The 24709-nt window shown below is 42.3% G+C and overlaps 2 protein-coding genes across 2 annotated transcripts; one reads left to right on the top strand and one right to left on the bottom strand.

Annotated features, from left to right (window-relative positions):
• Positions 1-2426: 2426 nt before the first annotated feature.
• LOC128768406 (glycoprotein endo-alpha-1,2-mannosidase-like protein) lies at positions 2427-20705 on the top strand. Its single transcript, XM_053881274.1, has 4 exons — positions 2427-3119; positions 7337-7446; positions 19188-19264; positions 19704-20705. The coding sequence occupies exons 1-4, from the start codon at positions 2624-2626 to the stop codon at positions 20338-20340; spliced, it is 1320 nt and encodes a 439-aa protein (XP_053737249.1). The 5' UTR covers positions 2427-2623; the 3' UTR covers positions 20341-20705.
• A 508-nt stretch (positions 20706-21213) lies between these two features.
• yrdc (yrdC N(6)-threonylcarbamoyltransferase domain containing) lies at positions 21214-24633 on the bottom strand. The gene is made up of 6 exons (XM_053880671.1): positions 23859-24633; positions 22941-23127; positions 22753-22867; positions 22549-22668; positions 22345-22475; positions 21214-21901 (listed from the first exon to the last, which is right to left on the bottom strand). Exons 1-6 carry the CDS (start codon positions 24028-24030, stop codon positions 21832-21834), a joined length of 795 nt encoding a protein of 264 aa, XP_053736646.1. The 5' UTR covers positions 24031-24633; the 3' UTR covers positions 21214-21831.
• Positions 24634-24709: the final 76 nt, after the last annotated feature.

Here is a 24709-nt window from a genome sequence, read left to right as displayed (position 1 = left end):
TGGTCACTTACAAATGACCATTTCTCATCAATAAACCCCCCACTCACACGCACACGCTCCCTCGGTCATGTCCACGTGATTCCCAATTAAAATTCCCAAAGGAGAGGACGCGGTGTGATGGAAAAGTGGGATCAATGGAAACATGCTTTTCATATTTGCTTAGTTTAAGGACACTGGCCTTACTCAGCAAGAAACAACAGACTAAAAATGCTTAAAATGAGGGTGGAATTTCTCCATAGGATCACATTTCACTGGTAATTGATCATCCGATCATGGTGATTTTGGATCGATAAAAAGGGAAAGGGGGGAGGGGGTGAAAGGTGCGTAAAGGTGTTGCAGGAACTAAACAAAAGGATCCGAAAGTGTCTCTAAAAAAAGCCCAGGAAGGGAAAGATGAGAGGAAAAACAAGCCAAGCTGGTCAAACGGATCAATGCGAGATCGATATTGATTGATCGCCTTCAGATGTTGACGCTTGTCCTTGTGGAATGATGGATGAATCAAAAACAGGAGAAAGGAGCAGCGTTTACCAACACGCAATGATCAATGGCCAGAACTGAAGTTTTAGAGGAGATCTTCACACTGTATTCGATGAGCTCCAATCGCCAATAAAAATTGTTAAATATCCCAACATTTTTTCTGAGAATACAAAAAATGAACTTTTAGACTTGATATGTCTTTTTAAATATTGATTTTGCATTGATTCTTCCGGTTCGATTTTTCCCCTCCGACCACAACGACCCCTTGTGGAGGCATAAACCCCCCGAAACTGACAACTACTGCAAACTCTAATAACGCACATATTGTATCTTAACTTGATCCGATAACAGACTATGATTTGAGTGTAAACACGCAATTTATTTTACTGCTCAAACAATATTCTTTCAACACTTAAAAAAATACTGAAGACAGAATATTTACTTTCGGTAGCAACAGTGCCATAGATTTAAGACCTAATCTTTACTTGTACTCAACTCAAAAAAACTGAAAAATGAAAGAAAAAATAAATAAATAAATAAAATAATTTAAAATAAATATCTGGTCGAATATAAGTGGTAATCAACATAAATCCAACTCTTTATGTGTGCAATATTTATGTATTAAAACTATTTGTTTGTTACTATCATTACGAAAACACAATTCCACTCCACCTGACAATTTTCTTGAGAAATTGTATCATATTTCCGATGGCCCCTGAACGCCGCTTCAACGTGTATCATGTTTGTTTGAACTGAATCAAAAATGAAGCGTGACACAAAGAAGCCTGGCCGATTTAATCCCGGGATTGAATTATGCTCGCCGTCAGGGTCACAATAATGGTGAAAACTACCCAATGGATGTGAGTGCCTCCCCAGCGGCGGGGTCAGAACCTCTCCCCGACACCGCCGCGCGTGTTGGCCGGAAGCCAAGCCGTTTGGATGTCTGCCAAATATATATTCCCGGGTGTCAAAGGTCACTCAGACAGTGAAACGAGCCCAAATATATTTCATAATCGTTAGCGATGACTGACAGTTTGTTGGATGAAACGGAGGATTTTCTCTTTTCTTATCATCGAAAACATCCGGGGACGATGACGCTTAGGTGACTTCTACTGCAGTAAATAGATCCATGAAGAAAACAGAAGAATGATGGTCGTATGCATTTTGTTACTGTTTATTTATGTTTTTTTTTGTACATTTGCACTTTATTTTTTTTTTTTAATTAAGACTATTATTTTATTTTATTGATTGAACAAATCTGTATTTCTTTACACTATGAAGAAATGGTTGAAATAATTAGAAAAAAATACACTAAATATTTATTACCTGCATTATCGTTTTATGATTAATTCGACTAATAATAATAATAAAAAATCATAGTATCCTCAGATATATTTATTTCATTTAAATTTTAATTTTGCAAACCTTAGGGGTTTTCCTCACGTTCAAACTTTTGATATTTTCAGAATAATCCATGTCAGAGATGTGATATGAAATAAAGTTTTTTTGTAAATTCGTTTCTTCATCACGAAGTAATATTTCCATTTATTCCATTATCTGATGACAAAAATACTAATACTTAAATAGGGGCGAAACAACTTTCTTAAGAGGCAGGCAATTTGTGCACAAACTTGTACATTTCAATTATAATAAATGACAAAGTATTTTTTACCTTCAACTCATGTATTGCTCTCATCGCGTCGTTTATCAAAATGATTTCATTCAGTATTATGTCAAATCATCGCTAGAGGTCAGTGTTGCTTCGGAACCGGAGTCTCACTTCAAGTCAACTTTGCGTGAAGGATTTCTCCCCTTATTAAGTTTATATTTCCGGACTACACGCACGCACCCAAGCAGTGATGGGTTAAATAAAGCAAACAGTGAAGTGGAAACATTTTTATCCGAGTCTCTCCAGGAGTCCCGCCTCTGTGGTTCTGACCCAGCCAACCACAGGGAGCAGAAAAGTCACATCATCGCCACTCCAAGCATCAAGGAAACATCTGAGGAGTTGAGCCCGAATCATGCCACTGAATTGGACCGCTGTAGCTATGTAGACGCAGTCCAAAACTCGGGAGGATATTCGCCGCCAGGAAGCCGGACCGAAGGGTTCGGATACAGTCAGAGAAGATTCCTCTCCATCTCGAACATGGCCCGGCTCCGGAGGAGAGCTTGCGTCGCTCTTTTTCTCTTCGCTCTCTTCATATTCGGAACCATGATGGGACTCCGGACCCTGAAGCTCAAGGACGGACTCCCCAGCGCGGTCTCAGGTGCGCAGGTTCTTCCCGTGGTCGCGGGGCAAATGGACCGGCGCTCCGTGCCCCACGAATCCTCCACACCCCCGAACCTGGCCGACACCAAACAACTCAACTCAAACTCCGGACCTCAGGGGACGATATTCTATGACGTTCACATCTTCTACTACGCGTGGTACGGAACCCCGCACATGGACGGGAAGTACATCCACTGGGATCACATCCTGGTGCCACACTGGGACCCCAAAATCGCCTCCAGTTATCCGAGAGGGCGACACATGCCGCCGGAGGACATCGGATCCAGCTTCTACCCGGAGCTGAGCCCGTACAGCTCCAGAGATCCGGACGTGTTGGAGTCCCACATGGAGCAGATCGGAGCTTCAGCCGCAGGTCCAGCCAAACCTCTTTCTTGTTTGTATCTGTAAATAATGGCGAAAAGGCTCGCGCGGAAAGGTTTTCAGAACCACAAGTCAGCGGACAGCTCCGCACGCGAACCCCTTCATCCACTGCATAGTCCATTTCTATAACTTTTCTCTAGTGATCAACTTGTTTAAAAATTCATCGCTAATACATTCAACTTGCTGTTGATGTTTTAGGATTTGGGAGTTTAATCGTCTGAAAACTGACTTGAAGCCAGGAACCATCTGAATGGAAAACTCGAGTCACAGCTCAACATTTGTCGGAAAGATTTCACAAACGTGTCTTAAAACCGAGCGCAGACTGACATAACAATGCTGTCAGTTTGCTGCACAAACCAATAATAAGTATAGACTTGAAGCCTGAAGTCTATGTGACTCCTTGGATACGTTTGTTACTCATACATCTGCAAATATGCGTGTTATCTAAAGTGAGCCGCAGAATATGTTACAGAGACCCCTGGATGGGTATGAATGAAAATATCGTCTAGTTGTCAATGATGTTGGGTTCTAAGGTTGAACTTTGTTAGTTGTACTGTCAAGTTAGGGCCATTGTGAATGGAATGAGCCAACATTTGATCATTTAAAACACATAAAATGAAATAGAATAAAATAGTTATTTTTACTTTTTTAAATCTTATAATATTTGATCGTGATAACTTGATAACTGCTCAAGTTGTTTTAGGACAACGTGTCTCTGGCATTGAGGGTAAGGGTTGTCTGTCATACAGTCCAGTTGCAGACATGACCCGCAGTGTTGTTCCTTTGCACTTGATGTGGCATTTTGTCACTGCAGGAAGTGAGATGTGAAGTTAAATACTGTTAACCATAGATGAGTCAGGATGTATATCTGTCTGTCTGTCTGTCTGTCTGTCTGTCTGTCTGTCTGTCTGTCTGTCCGTCCGTCCGTCCGTCCGTCCGTCCGTCCGTCCGTCCGTCCGTCCGTCCGTCCATCTATCTATCTATCTATCTATCTATCTATCTATCTATCTATCTATCTATCTATCTATCTATCTATCTATCTGTCTGTCTGTCTGTCTGTCTGTCTGTCTGTCTGTCTGTCTGTCTATCTATCTATCTATCTGTCTCTGTCTATCTGTCTATCTATCTATCTATCTATCTATCTGTCTGTCTGTCTATCTATCTATCTATCTATCTATCTATCTGTCTGTCTATCTATCTATCTATCTATCTATCTATCTATCTATCTATCTATCTATCTATCTATCTATCTATCTATCTATCTATCTATCTATCTATCTGTCTGTCTATCTATCTATCTATCTCTATCTATACTCTGCTCTTTATTGATGTTTATTCATTGCAGAAGTATAATTTTCATTTTCAATTTTCATTTTTTTGTATTATCAATACATTTGTTTGCCAAGCCATGATTTAAAAAAGAAAAATAAATAAAATATTTAAATAAAATAATAATAATAAAAATATAACCAAAAACATTCAGGCATGCGGAACCACTGTACTTTTGCTGAATAAATATTATGACTCTCATGACAGTGATAGAGCATGAGGGGACTTCTGGTAAAGTCATTTATGAACTCTTCAAAACAAAGCAAAGTTTCCTGTTGCTGTTGTGATGCATTGCTTTTTGATTTATGGATGTCTGGAGGCAAATACTAGTATCATCAAGTGTGATCATACCATCCAGTCTGCATAACAGAATTTCCTCTCCCAAAAAAAACAGCTACTCAGAGGAGATTAACAAAGTGCTCTGTTCTGAAGAGGGTGTGATGCTTGGAAGTCTGCATTGTTGCACAGATGATGGGTGGCATTGCAAGAACAATTGTATGTTATGAAATGCAGTATTTTATTTAACCTTAAGTGAACATATATGGAGGAGTGACTGTCATAACTCCATCCTGACAGTGGGATCCAAGCGTGTACAATTACATATATGCATTACTTGCACCTTCAGAACATACCAATACAATTGAAACCTCATTTCTAAACTCAAAGGTGTGGTCACTCCAACAGGTGCTAACAGGACTTCACAGTTATCCAAACAGTGCTGGTCTGGTTGGTGTTATACAGAGAGCAAACAGACGTTTCACAAAACCAGGAGCAACACTTATGCCCCAAGTCCGTGTGACTGAGCTCCTGACCCTGATGAGTGATGGACCTCATGATCAATAATCATAACTCTTGTCTTTCCAACTTTGCCAGTCTCCTCCCCCAAACTTGACTCACCCTCCCGACACAAACCTATATAATCTTGGTATCGGACTACCCTCAGGACCCCGGGCACTTTGCACTTTGGTGTCAGGTATCCGCCAGCGTGTCCGACGAACAGGCAGTGGGATGTCACAGGACACCACATGGAAATGACCAGAGGATCAAGCGTCCCTCTAACGTGAGCTGCCATGACAGATGGATCACAGGGGAGCTGCCTCTCCATGTGTACTTAAAAGCAATCCATTTAATTAGGCTCCACACACTGCCAAATACTTGAGTGATTCCCTCTCACATAAATACGCCGCCTGCTATTCATCTTGTTTGGCGCTGCTGTCAGCTTGATATTGTGTTGTCAGAAAGCCCCGCTCTCGGAGCCGGCCACCACAAAGTAAATGAATGAAGCTGCTGTTGGGCATCTCACGGCAGGGCCACGAGGAGTCGGAATTACAGCGTGAACAAGCACTTTTAGGGGAGCTGACGTAGATTCAGAGCGACGGACAAATTTTGGTTCGCCCATTGGGCAGCGAGAGTATAGGACAGTGTCATTAGTGATAGTGGATCTAAGAGTGTGTCCATCATGGTGTCCATCATTTACACGTGATATAAGGCGCAAGAGTGGAAGCCAGACTGCGGGCCAGGGCAGGTTTTATGTTTCATGAGAGGAGATTACTCACCATGGGCATCAAACAAAATCATGGATCCTACTTTTTGGGGACCAATTCTTGACAAAACACTGTCCTTGTGAGGACCGTATTGCATTGTGGGGCCATTTGGCTGGACCCAAATAGAGGTTAAGCTTCAATTTGAGGATGAAGACTTCTTAATAACTGGGTCATTGTAATTGGGTTTAAGCATGGTTCAGAGTCCTGGTTAAGGTTAGCCATGTGTTTTGGATGGTTACATTTAGGGTGAGAGGCTGAGGAAAGGGTTATGTCAATGAGAAAGCTCACAATGTCCCCACAAGGATAGAAAATCAAACATGTGTGTGTGTGTTTAAGCATGTATATCCTAGTGATGTCTAATGTCGGGGAAAACACCTCCTTGTGGGGCCCTTATTTCTTAGTGGGGCCCTTTTGCCAGACCCCACAAGGTTACACATCAAGTTGAGGGTAAATATATCAAACAGCAAGGTCATAATAATTTGGTTTCAGTTTGGTTCAGAGTCCTGGTTAACGTGAGCTATTTGTTTAAGAGAGTGGGAAAGCATTATGGCAATGTGAGGTCCTCACAAACATAGCGTGGGTGGGTATGGGTTTTGCCATACTTGAGTGAGTATCAAGCCTTGACAAGCCACCTTCTTGTGAAAATATTTTGGCCTGTCCTCACAAGGTTTAGAGGGTTAACATGTCAATAAAATTGGATGTACGTTTGGTTAAGAGTGCTTTTAAGGACAGCCATTTGTTTTGGTTGGATAAGTGAGAGTGAGAGAGGTCCTCACAAAAATAATAAAAATGACTCTGTGTGTTGGTATAGTTGTGATGGGTCGATGAGGCTTCATGAAACAGTGTCCTGATTTTCAGAGGCCACCATATGGCACTGTCTGCTGTAAAATGCTTGGATTTGAACAGCTAATTCAATGAAACATCACATCATTTCTAAACCAAGAGCGCCATCTAGTTTATCTAAAAAAAAAAAAGTGATTGCAGGCCACTAAAAATGACTTGGAGGTCCAGATTGAGCCCCCGGGCCTTGAGTTTGACACTAGTCTCATCAATCTGACAACGCCGGCTCTTAGAGGAAGAAACACAGATGTCCTAAGTTCAAGTCTTGCTGGAGTGAAGGTCTAGGAAGCTATAGGTCGAGCTTGTGCTTGTACGTATTCTCTGGGTGGTTGTGGGTTCCCTGCTGTTCTTGCTCTGTCCTCCCAAAAAAATCATTTCTCAAATGTGGAGTTGCAATATGGCCTGTGTTGTAGCTCAAAACAACAATGGAGCTGGAATTGCTTTTGCAGTTTGCGTGTGGTAATGCTGAGCTGCAGCTGTTCCTTTTCCTCTCCAGGGGTGCTGGTGCTGTCCTGGTATCCACCTGGCCTGGCTGATGACAACGGGGAGCCCACAGAGGACGTGGTGCCGGCCATTCTGGATGCGGCGTACAGACACAACCTCAAGGTAAAGCAAGGGAATTTTCCGAAGAAGTGATTTTGAGACATAGCAATTTATCTTTTTACACAAGTCATTCCAGGAAAATAATTCATTTAATAGAGTTGCCTTCTGAACGGAGGAATGTCTTCAGATATGAGTAAATTCAGGGTGTAACTGGCAATAAAAACAAGCAAGAACGTCTAGAGAATAGACATTTTCATCAATTGTGAATGAGTCTGACACAAAAGATGGATGATGCATTTATTAGGAGCCTTTCAAGTCATTTATTCGCGGGTCACTATGTAGGAGATGCTGAACTGACTAAGCAGGTAAAGGGATGGAAAGACAAAACTCTTCACATAGGCAGAAGGAATGTGCGCCTCCTACACACTGCCCACTCCACGCACACTGGAAAAAAAAGGAAAAGTACACATATACACAACAGCTTTACAAACACTTAAAAACCAATGGACAATTTACTGTCATGTAATGTAATGTATCCCAGCGAAGGTGCACTATATTATCTTGGACATTCCTCAACAATTTATTTATTATTGACCATGCTGCCTTTAAAAAATATCCTGCCGTATCTTTTGGGTCAAACTCATTTAATTTAAAGTGAACAAAAACATCTGCCATGATGCACGTTGATGTTGATCCGGGCATGAGATTAAGCTTCTTTTTGCTGGGAAATTCTAATCCCCAATTGGACCTGAAAACGCAGAAGGCAGAAGGCGATGGACTGAGATATTTGAAATCTATGTGGTTAGTGAAGTTACATTTGCGATGCACCATGTTTCGAAGGGACAAAAATATATAAGATCTGTGTCTCAGGTGGAGAGGTGGAAACAGAGAAGACAAAAAATGTACAATTAATTCCAGTCCAAATCACTCCCCCGACACAATATAAATAAATAAATGAAATAATGCTTGAATAAATAAATTTAGCAAATAAAAAATGGTCACGACATACATCAGAAATATACTCATGTTTTTATGGGATTTCTTTTAATTTATATTGATATTTTTTATTTTATTTTATTTTGCCGGAAAAGTATTATTAAAAATAAAATTATTTCAATTGTTGGAGAATTTTAAGACTTGTATCGTAACAAATGTTTACTAGGCAAATAAATTAATAAAAAATAAATGTTTGTTATGGGAAATGACAAATTTAGCAAAATATATATATAAATGTAAAAAAGTTTTAATATAATTTATTTAGATAAGTTAAGGGGTAAAAAATAAAATGAAATTGTAAAAAAAAAGCAGGACGGTTATGTATTTGAGCTCTGTTGTGTTCATGGTGTATTTCTTCATGAACAGCTTTTTTCCTTTTAGCCTCATGAGAGCAAATACTGGCAAAGGGCCTCATGTGGCCCCTAACTGCACTTTGGCTCGATCTGTTTTAAGAGATAATATCTTTAAAAAAAAACACTATTGGACACTTGTTGAGGGTTTGTTGATGCCAAATGGAAATGATAATTGCAGAGCACGCACAACAGATCTGGAATTAAAATCAAGCCGCTTCGCTGTGGTTGACTGCACAGATGTGTCGGAGGAAGCCAGTCTGAAGTGAAGAATTTGCCTGTGAGGACGCAGCACTTTGATATTCTTGACATCAGTGGAGGCCGAACTCCCTCCGCAGCTCTGCGGAGTATATATAAATGCTGCCTTCGCTACTCAGGGACCCGGGATGTTTGCTGCTGTGACAATTTCACCATTAGAGAGAGAAAACGGGTCAAAAGAGCCGCCGCTGCTGAATCAGTGGTTCAGCAGGGACCCAGTCTGAGTTCAGGAGCACATCAGCATATAGTGCAGCAGATGAGGGGGAGGAAAAGGAACACGCAGCCGACTGCCAATTAGGTCGGAAAATGCCACTTTGGAGGAAATAAGTGGTCGACACGGTGCGTCCACTGGCTGTCAATGAAGAAAGGGCTGATGAATGTTTCACGAGGAGTCGCGGATGGTAACACGATACATGCGCTCAGTGTAGAAATCAAGGGAAGGTCAATGAGGGGAGTCACTTAAATATTATATGTCGGCCCTAACAGCCAAAGTGTGGAATACTTTTCCACGCTGGAGTGACTCAAAAGACGTATGTCATGTTAATAATGCAGCGGAAGCTCTTCTGACATGTATGTTCAGTCATACACCTGGCACGGAAGCAGGACCCGACGGCGCCGTTTGAAGGGGAAAAGTAACTGAAAACAAGTGGACTGGAGGTCCCTTTTAAAGGCTGCAAACTGCTGCCTTTTATATTGATATATAAGATCTGGCTGCACTCTGAGTCTCTGAAGGATGATTGTGCCCCTCAACAGGCTGCTTGCGGGTGGCACCCTAATGTCCAATAAAGATCCAAGATGGAATTTTTCAACATGAGCCAGTGTTCCTTTCCGACCATGGGCTTTGAATGAATGTCAGCTGAGATATGAAGTCTTCTGGCTCAGCTCTGACATTTTGAGTCTGGAAAATTACTACAAGTAACATCCGACTTACGACCGGGATCGGTTCCAACCCACTGGTCCTAAGTCAGATTGGACGTAAGTCAAATGCCATTCAAAACACCCGAGGCGAGGGTTATAGGTGCTACTGTAGTGGTAGATCACTGTGTGAGAGTGAGATGCTGGGATACTGTGGTGCTGTAAGTGTCGTACGTGTTGCCGGGCTGCTACCTGCTGCGGTGCCAGACATTGAATAAAAACAAATAAGCATCTGCTGGCTGTGGTCGTAAGTACGGGTGGACGTAAGTCGAGCAGGTCGTGAGGATGACGTCATTCACTGACGCTAAAAATGCTATATCAAATTCCTTTACACTTAAAAGTTCTTCCACTATAGATTTAGACTAAGAATCTTTCAGCAAAACTTCATCTAAATATCTTCAATTTTTAATGTCACGGTGTCGATTTATCTTTCTGCCGAGCCCTAGAAGTGACATGCATGTGTTTATTTTTTTGGATGTATTTTATCCCGAGATAAAAATGATCTCAAGATACAGATTATCACACATAAAATTTATCGCAAGATAACAGTTATCTCGCAGGTTTAAAAAAAAGAAGTCATGCATGTCACATTAAAAAAAAAAAAAAAAAAGACATACATGTCACTTCACGTAGTTTTCCCTCAAATTTAAGAAACATTTCTTTCTGGCCTTCTGTCTTCCCTCCCTCACATTAGTTATGGTTAGTGATGGGCAGATGAGGTATCATGAAACTATTCCAGGGTTGATGAAACAGTGATCCAATTTTCAGTGGACACTAGATGGCGCACTTGGTTTGGAAGTGACGTGACGTTTAATTGAATTCGTTTTATACAGCCGACAGTGCCACCTGGTGGCCTCTGAAAATCACGACACTGTTTCATGAAACCTCATCAACCCTTCCATACGGTGTCACAGTTAGTTTCATACAGTCTTGATCTACTAATCCAGATTCAAGGCCTAACCTGGCAAATGATCCTTTCATCAGTGCAGGTCACAAAATAAATAAAAAAATCTGACATGAAATTAAAAACCCATTCCGTTTTTGTTGAGGCGACCATTAAAACCACATCAAGAATAACAATTATAGTCTGGGAAATTAATTTTATTCAGAATTCTGGCTGCAGGAGCGTCGATGCCGAGGGCTCTTAGCTGCAGTGATAGTCTTATTTCCTCTCTGAGGGAGCCTGGAGAAGATGCTGTTGATCTTGGTGGACTAATATTTACACAGCTTGGGCTTCTCTCCACACGTAAAGCAGTGCATTAACACAATGACAACCACAGTTTTCTCCTTCTCAGACAAGCAGCAGTTGGTCGATTCATCAGCTGATATTACTTCTGCCGTTTGGCTGCGGGCGAAGATATAACGCATCTCTGTGAGCTCGCCTGCATTAGACATGCAAGGCTGGGCTAACAGGGTTTTTACACGAAGCTCAGTCAGGAAACCGCATTGTTAAATTCATGGCCAAAAGAGAGCGTGATACTCATGTGGGAAATGAAAACAGACTTGGGATCCATATACATGAACATGTGATCTCTTCAGGCAAATAGTAAATAATGAGAACACGCAGAATTCAACTCAGTCGCAGAGGCCGTGTGGACATGAGCGAGAAACTGAGGATACATTCCTAACGTGTATCATAGTTTCATTTCTCTAACTACGTATAATGTCACTTGGAACTGAAAAGGCCATTCGATACACAACAGTTGATAAATATTTCATTTATTTCAGTATGTCAACTGAATTATTATTCCAAAGAGTGTTTCTCGGCAACACTCTGAAAAAAAATCGGTCCTTGCTAGCGGCTCGGCTCTGGAGTCTTGCCTTTTGTTGGCGCTTTCATAACTATACAGAGCAGGATTAGCGCTTGTGGCTATACATGTGATGGAAACCATGATGTGCTGCTTGTCCTGCTTTCAAGTCCTTTCATCAAAAGCTACATTTAGTTCTAGACTTAAGTTGGTTTAGCTATCTATGGCTACGGCAAATGTTATGGGAAGTACAATGCAAGACCCTTAGATGCCGCTTCAGAAGACGCAATAGCAATGTACAACCCCACCGATGCAAGGGATGGTCAGGGAACAGTCTGACTGGATGGATGTGAGATGAAGAAGTATAGATGGTGTTGCCTTCCTGAACGTTACCACTGAACACAAGTTGGTGAGACTTACGTCTCAGTGGCCATTGGTTTCTGACGACTTGGACGACTTCCTCCCTCATCTACAGTCGCGCTAGGAAAAGAAGGTCTCTCTACAGAGAAGTGGGTAGTGATGGGCAGATGAGGTATCATGAAACAGTACTGCAGGGTTGATGAAGCAGTGTCCTAATTTCCAGAGGCCACTAGATGGTGCTTTTAGTTTTGAAATGATGTGAGGTTTCATTGAATAGGCTGTTCAAATCCAAATATTTTACTGCAGACAGTGCCATCTGGTGGCTGCAATACTGTTTTAGGGCGTTACATGTATTCATAGAACTGAAGTTACGTTTTAGTAACTTAAGATTTCAATATCATATGTACGTTTATTGGTTACCTCCACTCTGAGGCCCCGCGCTTGAGTGGACCGAATATAGCCCACTGGAACATAAGGTTGCTGGTTCGCGTCCAGTTTAAGTTAATACATTTACTGCATTTCGTCATGAGCCAGTTTGAAATGTCAAATCAAATAAAAAGGCCATTTCCTTATTATTTTTTTTACAACTAATCAACAATCCAATAGATTGATCCTAATATAACGTATTAATATTGGGATCACTAGAGAGTAATTTTTAATCTCAACAATTTAAGAGCGAGGGAAAAAACAGGGAATCGGGGAGGAGGCACTTTTAGCTAGCAGGAAAAAGTGTGAGTGCTACGAGGGGTCTACCTGTGCTTGTCGCTGGACTAGACCAGTGATTCTTAACCATGGGGCTCAGACCCATGGTTGAGCGCCCCCTAGAGGGCTGCTAGAAGTGTGATTTTTGCTGCAACATGCTCAGCCTTAATACACTTGCCACACAGTGCATCACTGAATTGACTTGGAAGCTGCAACTATGGAGAAGTTCTTGAAAAGAAAAAAAATGATAAAGTGATGCTGCTCCCAACAGTAAACACTGTTGAAAGCGCCTGTTGAAGCAGTTTTTAATATCAGTTAAAAAAAATTTAAACACTTTTTCTTCTTTAGTTTATGTTTTGAAAAAAAAATCTGTTATTTTTATTTCATGATATCAAGGCATTGTTTTATTTGACAAATTTGATGGCTGCTTCTGCTGCTAGTTGGACTTTTAGATGACAAATAAATCTCTTTGTGCTGATCGCGTGGTTTCACAAGGTTTTGGTTTGTTTACGTGTAAGTAGATTAAACATAGTTATTGTACACAAAATAAATCAAGAGTAATGAAGCAGTTCTATTCCTTGAATGGGCCCCGGGCCCATTTGTTCTGGGAAAGGTGGGCCACCTTAACACGAGGCTCCCATGAGCTGAGAAACAACCCCAGGGCTTTATCTGTCTCCCTCCGCGCTTGACTGTTGACTCCGTGTCTGTTGGCTTGAAAGCCTCACCTGTCATTCTGGAAGGGGGCGGTGGTAAATCCAACAATGAGCTCTATGAAGGCTGTCCTTCTTCTGCTCTCACTCAAACCCTCCACGGTGTCACAAGGTTCAGTATGTGACTGTCAAAGCAACTCAACCTAAGTGAGTGACCGTTACTGTCAGTGTCCAGGTCGGGATAGATGCCCTCCACTTTACTGAGTGACGCTATATTTGTATTTCCAGATTCACCAATAGATGAATACAGAGAAAAGGATACACTCCCAAAACAGACCTCCATCCACATCTGACAACACACAAGCTCTTCTTTGGGAAAAGGCTAAAAAAGCAACGTACTTTTTTCATTATATAAGTTGAGTATTGTTTCACCCACACACTGGTGGAGCAGGAGAGGTTGAGAGCAGAGCTGACTGGAAGCCAAAATAACCCTTTCAGGAGGGCGGGGACGAGAAGCAGAGGGGAGACGTTCACCCTGGGTCTGAAGCTTCTCTGAACACCCTCAAGGAGACGTCCGCCTCCTGCCGTGGAGAAATATGGAGCGCACGGGGGGGATGTGACCCGTGGGGCCCACTAATGGCATCAGCTGTACTTATTTTCCTTCCAAGTAGCGCCGATCTGACGGAGTCGTCCTGCTGCTCCGGCAACTACTGACACGAATAGAAATGTCTGTTTTATGACGAGCTATAATCGTTGTCAGTGCCTCTGGCGCAGATGCGAGGACAGATGGTCTATAAGTAAACAGGAGAAATGATCATGGAAGGAGACGGATGACAGAGGAATGGGGCCGCAGACGATAGACGTGTATCATGTATAGTCAATCGCTTTGCAGACAGTGAGGTTTGCTGGATTTTAAAATGCAGTAAAGGATTGTGTGGAGTTGAAGTAGAAAATTCCATCTGAAGCGCCGTAAGAGCTTCAGCTGTTGTAGTGCATTGCGAAATTACGAGTTGAACTGGGCGACATGTGGTCCCTGACTGAGGCTTCGCGGCACCGTATGAGGCTGTTCAGAAAACCTACAAGAACAGAACTGAATTTTTAACTTGAATTATTTACAGTAATCCCCCATGTTACGCTTCTAAAAACGCTCGTATAGACATTTCCCTCCCCCCTCCCTCACCAGTTTGACCACCTCTGCTATGCATAGAAAGCGTTTTCTCTGTTACTAGTCAAAGGCATTCATCTTTCATTGTGAATGTGGATGTGAAGTCAACAAGGGGTGAAGGGCAGTGCTTATATATATGGGCTATTCATGCTACCTTCCTGATCCGCAAGCTCCGAATGTTGCGTTGCAATTGAAAGTGTTACACTAACAAGCTTAAGTAGCCTGAGCTTATACAAAAAGCCAATGATACACTAAGAAACTTGCTGCTACCGCTGAGGTTACTGTGTGAGTTTGACTGCAACAAAAAATAATTCAGGGACATGTTTTGAAGAGATGGGTCGAGGTGCGAGTGGCAAGACTTTGGGGCTAGTTTACAGGGCTCGAAAAGGTGATGTTCAAGTACGGAACAACAGCAATGTACAGTGGTACCTCGGTTCTCGACCACAATCCGTTCCAGACGGCCGTTTGAGAAGCGAATTGTTCAAAATCTGAATTGATTTTTCCCATTACAATGAATGGAAAAAGAAATAATGTGTTCCAAGCCTTAAAATAGTCTTTTGTAGGAGTGAATGTAGAGTGTCTGCTGCAGGTGCGCTGTTCCTCGATGTGTGTGGCCGCTGCATGTGGGAGGGGTTGCCGAGTGAGTGACGTCTCTCCAGAAGTGAAGAGGTGCCCGGTGCGTGTCCAGCTCTGAATGTGCGCTTCTGTGTAGTTTCACTGTGACAAAGTCATAAACCAAGTCACGCTCTGTCCCAGACTCGCCTCATCCCTGTCCCAGCTCCAGCCCACAACAGGACATCAAACCCTGGAGTGAGCGCTCCAGCCTCGGAGGTGTGGAGAGCGAGCACCTGTGACACTCTACCACGGTCCAGTGTGGAGACAGGAAAGGTTTTACACCTCAATATGAAGAAAAAACTAGAGCTAACGGGACACGTCTGCATACAGAGGCTGTGTTATACACAATAACAAAGCGCGTCGCGGGTCAGCTGATCGGTCCGCGCACGTTATGTTTTTTCCTGGCTTTTTTCGGGGGCGTTCAACTCTGGATGTTCGAAGTCCGAAGCAAAAAAAATCTTGAAATTTTTGTTTGAAATCCGATTTGTTCAAATTCCGGGACATTCGAAAACTGAGGTACCACTGTATTGTGAATTTATACATTAACTGCAATGTATTCACCATACTGTCACCAGCTCTCAGCGCGGTTTGTCTGTTTAACGTTGATCATGAGCAATTGTGCTGAGTTATTAACTGCCACATTCATTCAAACAATGGTTTGCAATTGTTCTCCCTTCAAAAGTGGAGGTGAGAGCCAAGTGCTCCGGGTCTCGGAAGGTAGCTTGAGTAGCAGCCACATGACGGCCCAAACATCACACGTTGACGGAATCACTTGACACGCGTTGGTGTGTTTGTGGCAATTTTAGACTGTTTGAATCAACAAGATGTGAATCAGAGCATGTGTCATGCTGTCTCATCAGTACAAGGTAAGCTACCGCCAAAGTAACTCACCTAGCTTCACTCAGCAGAGATTGATTTGTAGTTTATTGTTTTTAACATCTTGAGTTCATGTTGTCTTTTACGCAAAGCTTGTGTTACTGCTGTGTCATAAGTAACACATAACATACGTGGTGATGCCACTTGTTACGTAACGTTTTTCAGCAACTCAAGTTCACGACATGCTCAATGAAATCATGACTCAAAACCTGTGTTATGTGTGGAATAGTGATAGAGTGACAAATTAAGGAAACAAGTGAGGAAATAAATGTGGTAATATAAAATGAAATAAAGGGGGAAAATACACCAAGTGGAAATAAAAAAGGAAGAATCAACATGAATGAATATGGAAATCTACATCGAAATACGCTTCCCCATTCATGTCCTCATGTATTTTTGATGTATTTTGTTTGTCACACCCAGTATTCCATATTTATGCTGCATCACAAGTATCATGCAGTAGTGCCACTCGAGTTAGCACATGTAGATGCAACAAGCATACAGAAGTCGATCATCCTGCTTCACTCACAGTAGAATTATTTTAGTTTAAGAAATGTTTTAATTTCAAATTCCACCTAAATATGTGCTGTTACATAAGTTGCAGCATTCAAAAGCATAGCCCGCCTCTATTCAGTCAATGTCTCTGCAGTTTCTAAGGAACTGAGCCTTTGTACATGGGTCCAGTTTGTCCAGAGGGTCCATCGACTTTTTCTTTTTTTCCTGTTGCGTTGATATAATCCTTTCTCGCAGCGCTGCATTTGATAATTGTAAACAAAGTCTGACGACTGTCTACATGCCGACCGCGGCCCACAATGCATTGCCAAGTCATGCGGTCTTTCAAGTCCTATTTGGATTTTATGAATGTTCTAAAGCAGTGGTTTTCGAAGTGTGAGATGGGCCTCACATTAGAGGTCACCAGAGGACAGAGGGGAAAAACTAAACCTGAAAAAAACGAAATATATTCAGAAATATGTGTAACATGCAAATAGAAAAAAGGTCATTAAATAACACAATATAGAAAAAATAGCCGTGACATCAGTCTGCAGAATGTTATTGACATTTGGACTCATACTTATATAATAGTGTGAAGAATATTTCAATCACCTGCAACCCGCAGCATGCAAAACGTCCCCCCTTTTCCCTTTACCCATCAGTCTGACTACCACAGCTCCTTGCCGCTTGACTTTATGCTTTGTGAAGTGAAGCCCTTCTATTATATCCCACTTGGAGCCAATACAGACAGCTGGAAAGAATACACAACATTAACTGATTAGTTCTTGAAAGTAGGTGGTAAGAAATACTTCAAACACAATTTGTTTCAATATGTTTCTTACTCAACGATTCAAAGAGGTTTTGCTGCCTCCAAACATCTTCAGCTCATGCTGTTTTCCTGCCCCTCATGGTCATGCTTTCTGCTTACCACGGCAAAAATATGACTTGGCTCAGCATGAATCTTTCTGCCAGTGTTTGCAGTCAATTCTTATGAGGTATAAAAATGCATGAACTCTGTTTCTCACCAAAATTACCCAACACTAATGGTCCTGTCAGCGTAGTTTGTTTCCTCACATGGGGGATCGCTATTTTAAGTTAGGATGGAATGTTTAACAAGTAAAAAGTGTCCCACTGTCGACCCAAATCTAGACTTGACAAGAAATAAACAAGCTACACATCAATGTAAGCAATAGTAGATAGGTGGCAGAAGGAAGTGCTGACACTTTGGTGTGAACAAGTTGACAGATTCATTGTTGTACGGGAAGTGATCTGAATTTTGATGCACTTCAACTTTGCCATGACCAACAGGGAAAGAGGAAGGGCCAGACTTGGCCCCTGGGCCTCGGGTTTGACACGTGGTCTAAAATAATCGACCAATTCCACACCCATGACCTCCAACTGAGTGTTTGAAGGTTCCATTTCAAAGCTTCTCTGGACCAGCTGAAGGTAAATGAAGAAGCTTAAACATCATAGTCGACAACGTTAACAAGTCGGTGACATCACTTGAAGCCGTGTGACACCGGCAGTCAGTGCAAAGGTATCTGAGAACGAAGAGTTCTGGCAGCATTCAGACAAGAACGCACCATAAAACAAGCGTTGCAAGTGAGACATGTATTACCCTGAAAGTCGAGTTGCATTCTCATGCAGAACCCATTCCAATCACACTGTCCCGTCGCCTTGCTCTGCTCAGCCACGTCTTCCCTGCATTATTCAGAGTCGCTGAACTACGGCCATTCCTTAAAAACGTTCTGGAGCGTGTGTCACTTTGGATTCCGTGTGCTTTTGTTATTCAGTGCAGAAATGTATACAGTGCCATTCAGCATGTCTCCAGAGTGGCACCACTTAAACTCTCCAGCAGAGCCTGTGTGACGGGATTTGTCACAACTGGAGAAAAAACAAACAGAACAGATGCAGCGAGTGGCTTCTCTGTCACTTTCTGTCCTGGAGAAGCTGCCAAATTGCCTGCGCCTTCCTTTGGAGTGAGAGATTTTAGTGAGCATTTGACATTTTTCATGACATGTACAACACTTTTGAAATATCCCCCACCCCCTTTGAATTTAAATATATATATAATACATATATAATACAATATATAATACAATGTATTTGTGTTTTTATAATAGTAGATGGATTATTATTATTACTAATTTTGTTCAGTTACATTCATTTTATTTTAGATTTAAAAGTATTTTTCTTTTTTCCTCTTCATAATATTATCCTTATTATCATGCCTGCAGTCTCCACCTGCTCCACCCTGCCTGCACTTTCTTCTTCACCACCCCTGTCCATTGCTCTGGTTTTTTAACTCTGCTTCAATCTCCATATTTTTGGCAAGCATTAGCATCCATGTGGTCTCCTAACTTACTGATATTAAATATTTCCATTTTTTGCCCCCCCCCCCAAAAAAACAGCTGCCAGTCCAACAATAATACATATTTACAAGGGTAAAATCGATTATCGATACATGATTTTTGAGCTCCAAATACTGCCACATTTATTTTATCATGCACCGGATCTCACAATAAGCTTCATTGTCCTAATGTTTCTGCATCATATTTCATCGCTTCTCAAGGGTTTTAATATGATTGCGTGCTGAGGGAGCATCTCTGGCGAGTGACAGTAATGATGAACGGCAGCCATTAACTTATGTCCGTGCTCCCTCGCTTGTGTTTTCCAGGTTGCGTTTCACATCCAGTCGTACCGAGGGCGGAGCGACCAGAGCGTGCACGACAACATTAAGTACATCATCGACAGGTAGGAGCTCCTGACAGCAGAGCTCCCCGACGCACACTCGACTGAGGGGCATTAAGATGTCATGTTTACTTCGGCGCTGAAAGACTTGTGATGTAATTCCTGATCATGTCGGATCAGCTCAGAACAAGCTTGACTTTGACTTGACGTTTCAAGTCAGCTTCCCCTCTCTCTCATGTTTTTCTCTTCCTGTATTCATTTTTTATTTATTCATATACTTGGATCTTTCTCTGCCGAATCTCCCCACTGTGGGATGAACACTATCTATCTAAACTAATATTACAACCATATTTTAGTGTTGTAGTTGTAAATGTAGTTATAATACACATCTTTATCAGCTTTATCATATGCTTACTATTTAGCCCCAACCTGACATTCAAGTGACTGTCTAATGTTTATCAATGATGCCCTTTTTGTGCTGATATTTTTTCTGTCTCCAAAGATATGCTGACCACGGGGCCTTCTACAAGTTCACCACTAGCAATGGGAAGAGCCTCCCCCTGTTCTACATCTATGACTCATACCTGATTCCTCCCGAGTCCTGGTCTGAGTTTCTGACTCCCACTGGCTCCCACAGCGTCCGTGACTCGGCCTACGACTCGGTCTTCATCGCCCTGATCGTGGAAGAGCGACACAAGCACGACATCCTCGCCAGCGGATTCGACGGCATGTACACCTACTTCGCCTCCAACGGCTTCTCCTTCGGCGCCTCGCACCAGAACTGGAAGGCCATCAAGGCTTTCTGCGACGGCAACAATCTGCTCTTCATCCCCAGTGTCGGACCCGGATACATCGACACCAGCATCCGACCGTGGAACAACCACAACACCCGCAACCGGGTGAACGGGCGCTACTACGAGACGGCCCTGCAGGCGGCGCAGAACGTGAGGCCGGAGATTGTCAGCATCACGTCCTTCAACGAGTGGCACGAGGGGACGCAGATCGAGAGGGCCATGCCCAAGAAGACCCTCATCAGAGTGTACATGGACTATCAACCGCACGGACCGGAACATTACCTGGAGTTGACCCGGCAGTGGGTGGAGCAGTTCAACAAAGACAAGCAGCAGTGGCTGATGTAAAAAAAAACCCAACTGGACAAGTACAGTTCAGAGGGCGCCAGACAAGCAGCGAAGCTCTAGTTTCTGCTCTTAGAGAAGCTGAGCAACGTCTCATAAGCAAGTCGGGAGTTTTTAATGATCCAATTGTTGGCAGCAAAATGACTGAATGAATGAATATTTTCTCCAGTACATGTGCAGAGTATTCCGATACCTGTCACCTGGTGTCAGGGGTGGGATGCTCCACGTACAAGGACAAACCCAGAGCTACTTGCTGAATGATAAATCTTCGAACATGATGTTGCTGAACTACTACACTCTCACTACTGTAATTCAACAACCCGCCATGCGCGTTCTCTGAGAGACGGTATTTATCACTAGATCAATAACAATAATAAAATGCTGTCCTTCATTGGACATGTCAGTGTTTTTCATATTGAAGGTAATAAAACCTCAACTACTCAGCACATATGAGACATAAGGCAGAACAATGTCGACAGGAAAAATGCTCTTTTAAATAAATATATTGATAGATATTCCTATACTGTTCGAACAAAACTACAAAATATCTTTTTTAATTAAAAGACCCACAAGTGCTATTGCTTGACTGCAACACTGCTCAGGAGCCTCCTTTGAAACATTCAATGCCACAGTCCATCTAACTTAATTCTCTTTTTCCTAAGTTAACTGTGACAATCCTTGTTTACAGGAAAGCTGTCTCCCACCAAAGCCTGAATATTACCCAATGTGCAGTTTTTTGTGAAACTTTAAATGAGTATTTAAGTGAATGTACCAGTGCACTTATTGACGAGCATGAAAAAACACAGCGTATAAATATATTTTAATGAAACAAAAAGAAAACAGCATACTTTAAAATGACAGTTTTACAGTTTGATGTTCCAAAAAAAAACAAACCCAAAAAACATTCCAGTTCCAGACACATTTAACAGTCAATGTGAAACCAACCAAATACATTTTAAAATATTCAACATTCCAACCAAATTCTGAATAATATATTTCCATAAAACAAAGTAAAAACTCACTTTTATACACACTGGACCATCTCTTTGTGAAGAGGGAAATATCAATAGAAAGCTATATACAGTGCAGTTTTACACAGCGAATATCAAAACTGTGAATAAAATATTAACTCTAACTTAATGATGTGAATTTCCCCTCTGATACCACAAAGTTTTATAGCAAACGCACTGACTATTTAAATAACTTTTGCCCCTGGTAACTTTTTAGAATCACCACTTAAAGTAGACCGATAGCATAAGTGGCTAGTGCAGTTGAGTATGGAGGTGACCCCGGTTTGGTTTTGCAAGAATGCAAGAAAGACAAAAGAAAAGGGTCCCAGGGACAGTTGCCACAAGATAAATAAAGAAGAAGTTCCCCTCGAGGCCATTATTACTGGACATCAGTAGGAGTTCCATCCTCCGTGTCACGGCCACACCACCCATCCAGCCCTCTCTGGCTTTGGTTTCAGCAACAGAGTTCTGAAGCGGTCAGAGGTCATTTTCCTCCAGAATCCTCTGACAGTCCGTATTTGTGTTCCAGCACGTCAACCGTGGCGGAGAAGGCACTGGAAGGGAGTTGTTTGTGAGTCCCATTAGGATGTGAGCGAGCGGAGATTTAAGCAACACAAACTAAACTGAGCTCAAAACTGAGTACATCATTTGGCCATGTTAATATCTGGGCACTGTGTTTTGCTTTTAACCAACTCTAAACCTTTAAATATAAATTATTCAGCATAAAACTGAGTGGAAAACATGAGATGATACTTCAACAAATTTAATGTTGTTTTAATGATCAAATCTTCTGGCCACAGCAAGTCAACCACCTCCAATATCCAACCCCCTGCACAACAGCAAGCCTGACAATATTTCGACGCGCCCCCTCGTGGTTAGTCTTAGTAGTACAGCAAAGATAGCTCCCAAAAGTGAAGTGTGTGGATGTCCTCCATCCTGTTGAATCATCTCAATAACCTTAACTGTGGGAAAATGAATGACTTCTTATGACACTCACCATCCCGGCCTTATGATGCGGTACCTGCTGGGCACTGACAAGTCGACCACTGTGGACCCCAGGCGATTCAGGTCTCCTATTGGTCCGCCGTCCACCACCACTGCTAGTTTAGGCCAGAGATCCTGAAACTCCTGCGTTACGAATTAAAGAGAAGCTGTTTTTTTTCTATCATATCTTCTTAGCAGGAAGAGCCCCATGACTCACGTTCACTTCCACTGTGCTGGTCTGGGAGCTGATGTTGGCACTGGTGAGAGCGAGCGGCTCCTCACACATTTGGCAAAGACGCCTCATGAAAGGGTGGTCTGGGATCCGCACACCCACAAGCTGAACATGACCATGAATAATAAATAAATAAATAAATCAATACACACTTGACAAGTTAGATCTGCTCAGGAAAAAAAGACTCACTTTTGTAAAAGGGTTGAGATCTTTGTTAAGAACTTCAGCTCGTTCGAAAACCAGGGTCACCGGCCCCGGCAGCAGGTCCTCCAGCAGCGCCTTCTCCACCTTCACGTCACAGTACCTGCCCACAACCATGTTTTTGACCTTTACTTTACTTGTTTGTGTTGTACGCTGGTTCAAACCTCGACGCTCACTTGTAAATATCCGGAATTTCTCCGACACAGATGGCGAGCGGTTTCTGCTGGTTTCGGCCTTTGATGTCGTAGACTTTTTTGATGGCGTCACGGTTCTGAGCCAGACACGCCAGGCCGTAGATGGTGTCCGTGGGCACCCCGACCACCTGGCCTTCCTTCAGCGCCTGCACGGTGCGGCTCAGGATTTCTGAGGACAAGCGAAGACACCAAGTCCGGAGCGTGTGAGTTTCACGTCTTCCCACATGGCAGGTGTAACGTGGGTAATCCGAGTGCGTGTAGCCGAGTGTGAAATTCAAATGCATGTTTCCCAGGAAACATAGAAACGCAATTATGATAGTTGTATTCTCTTTAGTTGAGTTGCTCAGAAAGACTGTGTAAAAGTGTGAACCTCTATTGGCCAATGCAGATTCTATAGTATTGAAAGACCAATGAGGCTAAAGTTAAAGGCAGTTGAGAACAAATCTATAGTCTTGAGTCGCAAAAAAATAAAGTTTAAAAATATGCATTCTAAGATGTGTTGAATCATGATTGTTCATGATTTAATATGGTTAAAACATGATCATATCTCAGTTGGTCTTGAACACAAACTCAAAAAGTTAGCGACAATGATTTAACTTATAGCGATGATATGAATTATTGTTCACAACACCAACCTAAAAACTCCTTGGAATCGCATTCATTTATAGTCCTTCAAACAAAGGTAACTGCCAAAACATTTTGGATGGATTAATAAAAATGTTAATGTTGTCCATTTGCGTCACTCATCTGTTTCATCAGCACGTGGGCAGGGCTGAGTCAGGGAACGCAGGAATCTGACGTAACACAATGCAGGGTTTGCGCGATTTACGGACAAACATCCCGAAGACTTTCAAATAAACTCCATCTATTTTCCGTGTCAAAACCTCAAAAAACGCTCACCCGTGTGGGGCGCCTTCAGAGAGAGAGGTCCATTGCAGTTTGCCGGTAGCAAACGCAACACTTTCGTCTTCAGCTCGTTACACATCTTGCCTTCTGGTCGTCGCAATAAAACAAAACCGCGACTCAGTCGGGATGTAACTAATTTAACCCCCGTGTCAAAAACAAACTTCATAAAACAGCAGGAGTCGATTTGACATCTTCCACAACCATGCAGCTCAAGAAGCGAACGTGCCTTCCGGGTTACGCCCACAAACAATGACGTCGATTTTCTTAAAGAGACAGTACTACTGAATTAAATTCACCAGTCAAATATTTGTGTTGTTTTAGTTACTTGGCGTTCAAATTCGAGAAACTATAGAAATCACTGGGAAGGAAGAACACCTGTGAATTCAAAGCCCACCCACACACACTCATTAGAAGCTTTGAAATCACCTGTTTGCGCTGAACAAAGCGCTTCAGGATCCGCTTCATCATGTCGTCGGACGCAGGTCAGTTTGTGCCCAACCCCACATGACCGTCACATTCCTCATTATATTTCAAACTTCAGTTTCAGATTCTGAAGAAGACCAGAAGCTTCTGCAAGAAGATAAACAAGATGGGCAGGTCCTTTAACTTGTGTTTTGTCTAGACAATCCAAATACACCGGGAGGTGATGAGGTCACTGACAGCATGGCACGTGTTCAGTTGAATATACAAAATGTCTTGCAGTTTTTGGAGGAACTCGACGAGAAACTGGCTCTGCTGTCGGACAAAATATCGCTGAGCAAAAAAATCCTGGAAGATTTGAAGAGCCTAAAGGCATTTCTGACGGTGAGCTACGTCTCTAAACCATCTGCTTAAAATCTCCAACC

This window comes from Synchiropus splendidus, chromosome 12 (assembly GCF_027744825.2).
Source record: "Synchiropus splendidus isolate RoL2022-P1 chromosome 12, RoL_Sspl_1.0, whole genome shotgun sequence".
In the NCBI taxonomy this organism is placed as follows: Eukaryota; Metazoa; Chordata; class Actinopteri; order Syngnathiformes; family Callionymidae; genus Synchiropus; species Synchiropus splendidus.
This window is presented reverse-complemented; position numbering and strand designations above follow the sequence as displayed.

Coding starts and splice junctions, on each gene's coding strand:
- yrdc (XM_053880671.1), bottom strand. CDS start 24,030: ATGAAGTTTGTTTTTGACACGGGGGTTAAATTAGTTACATCCCGACTG. Junction 22,868..22,940: donor GAAATTCCGGATATTTACAA/GTGAGCGTCGAG, acceptor GGTTGTGGGCAG/GTACTGTGACGTGAAGGTGG. Junction 22,669..22,752: donor ATCTCAACCCTTTTACAAAA/GTGAGTCTTTTT, acceptor GGTCATGTTCAG/CTTGTGGGTGTGCGGATCCC.
- LOC128768406 (XM_053881274.1), top strand. CDS start 2,624: ATGGCCCGGCTCCGGAGGAGAGCTTGCGTCGCTCTTTTTCTCTTCGCT. Junction 7,447..19,187: donor CGTACAGACACAACCTCAAG/GTAAAGCAAGGG, acceptor TGTGTTTTCCAG/GTTGCGTTTCACATCCAGTC. Junction 19,265..19,703: donor ATTAAGTACATCATCGACAG/GTAGGAGCTCCT, acceptor CTGTCTCCAAAG/ATATGCTGACCACGGGGCCT.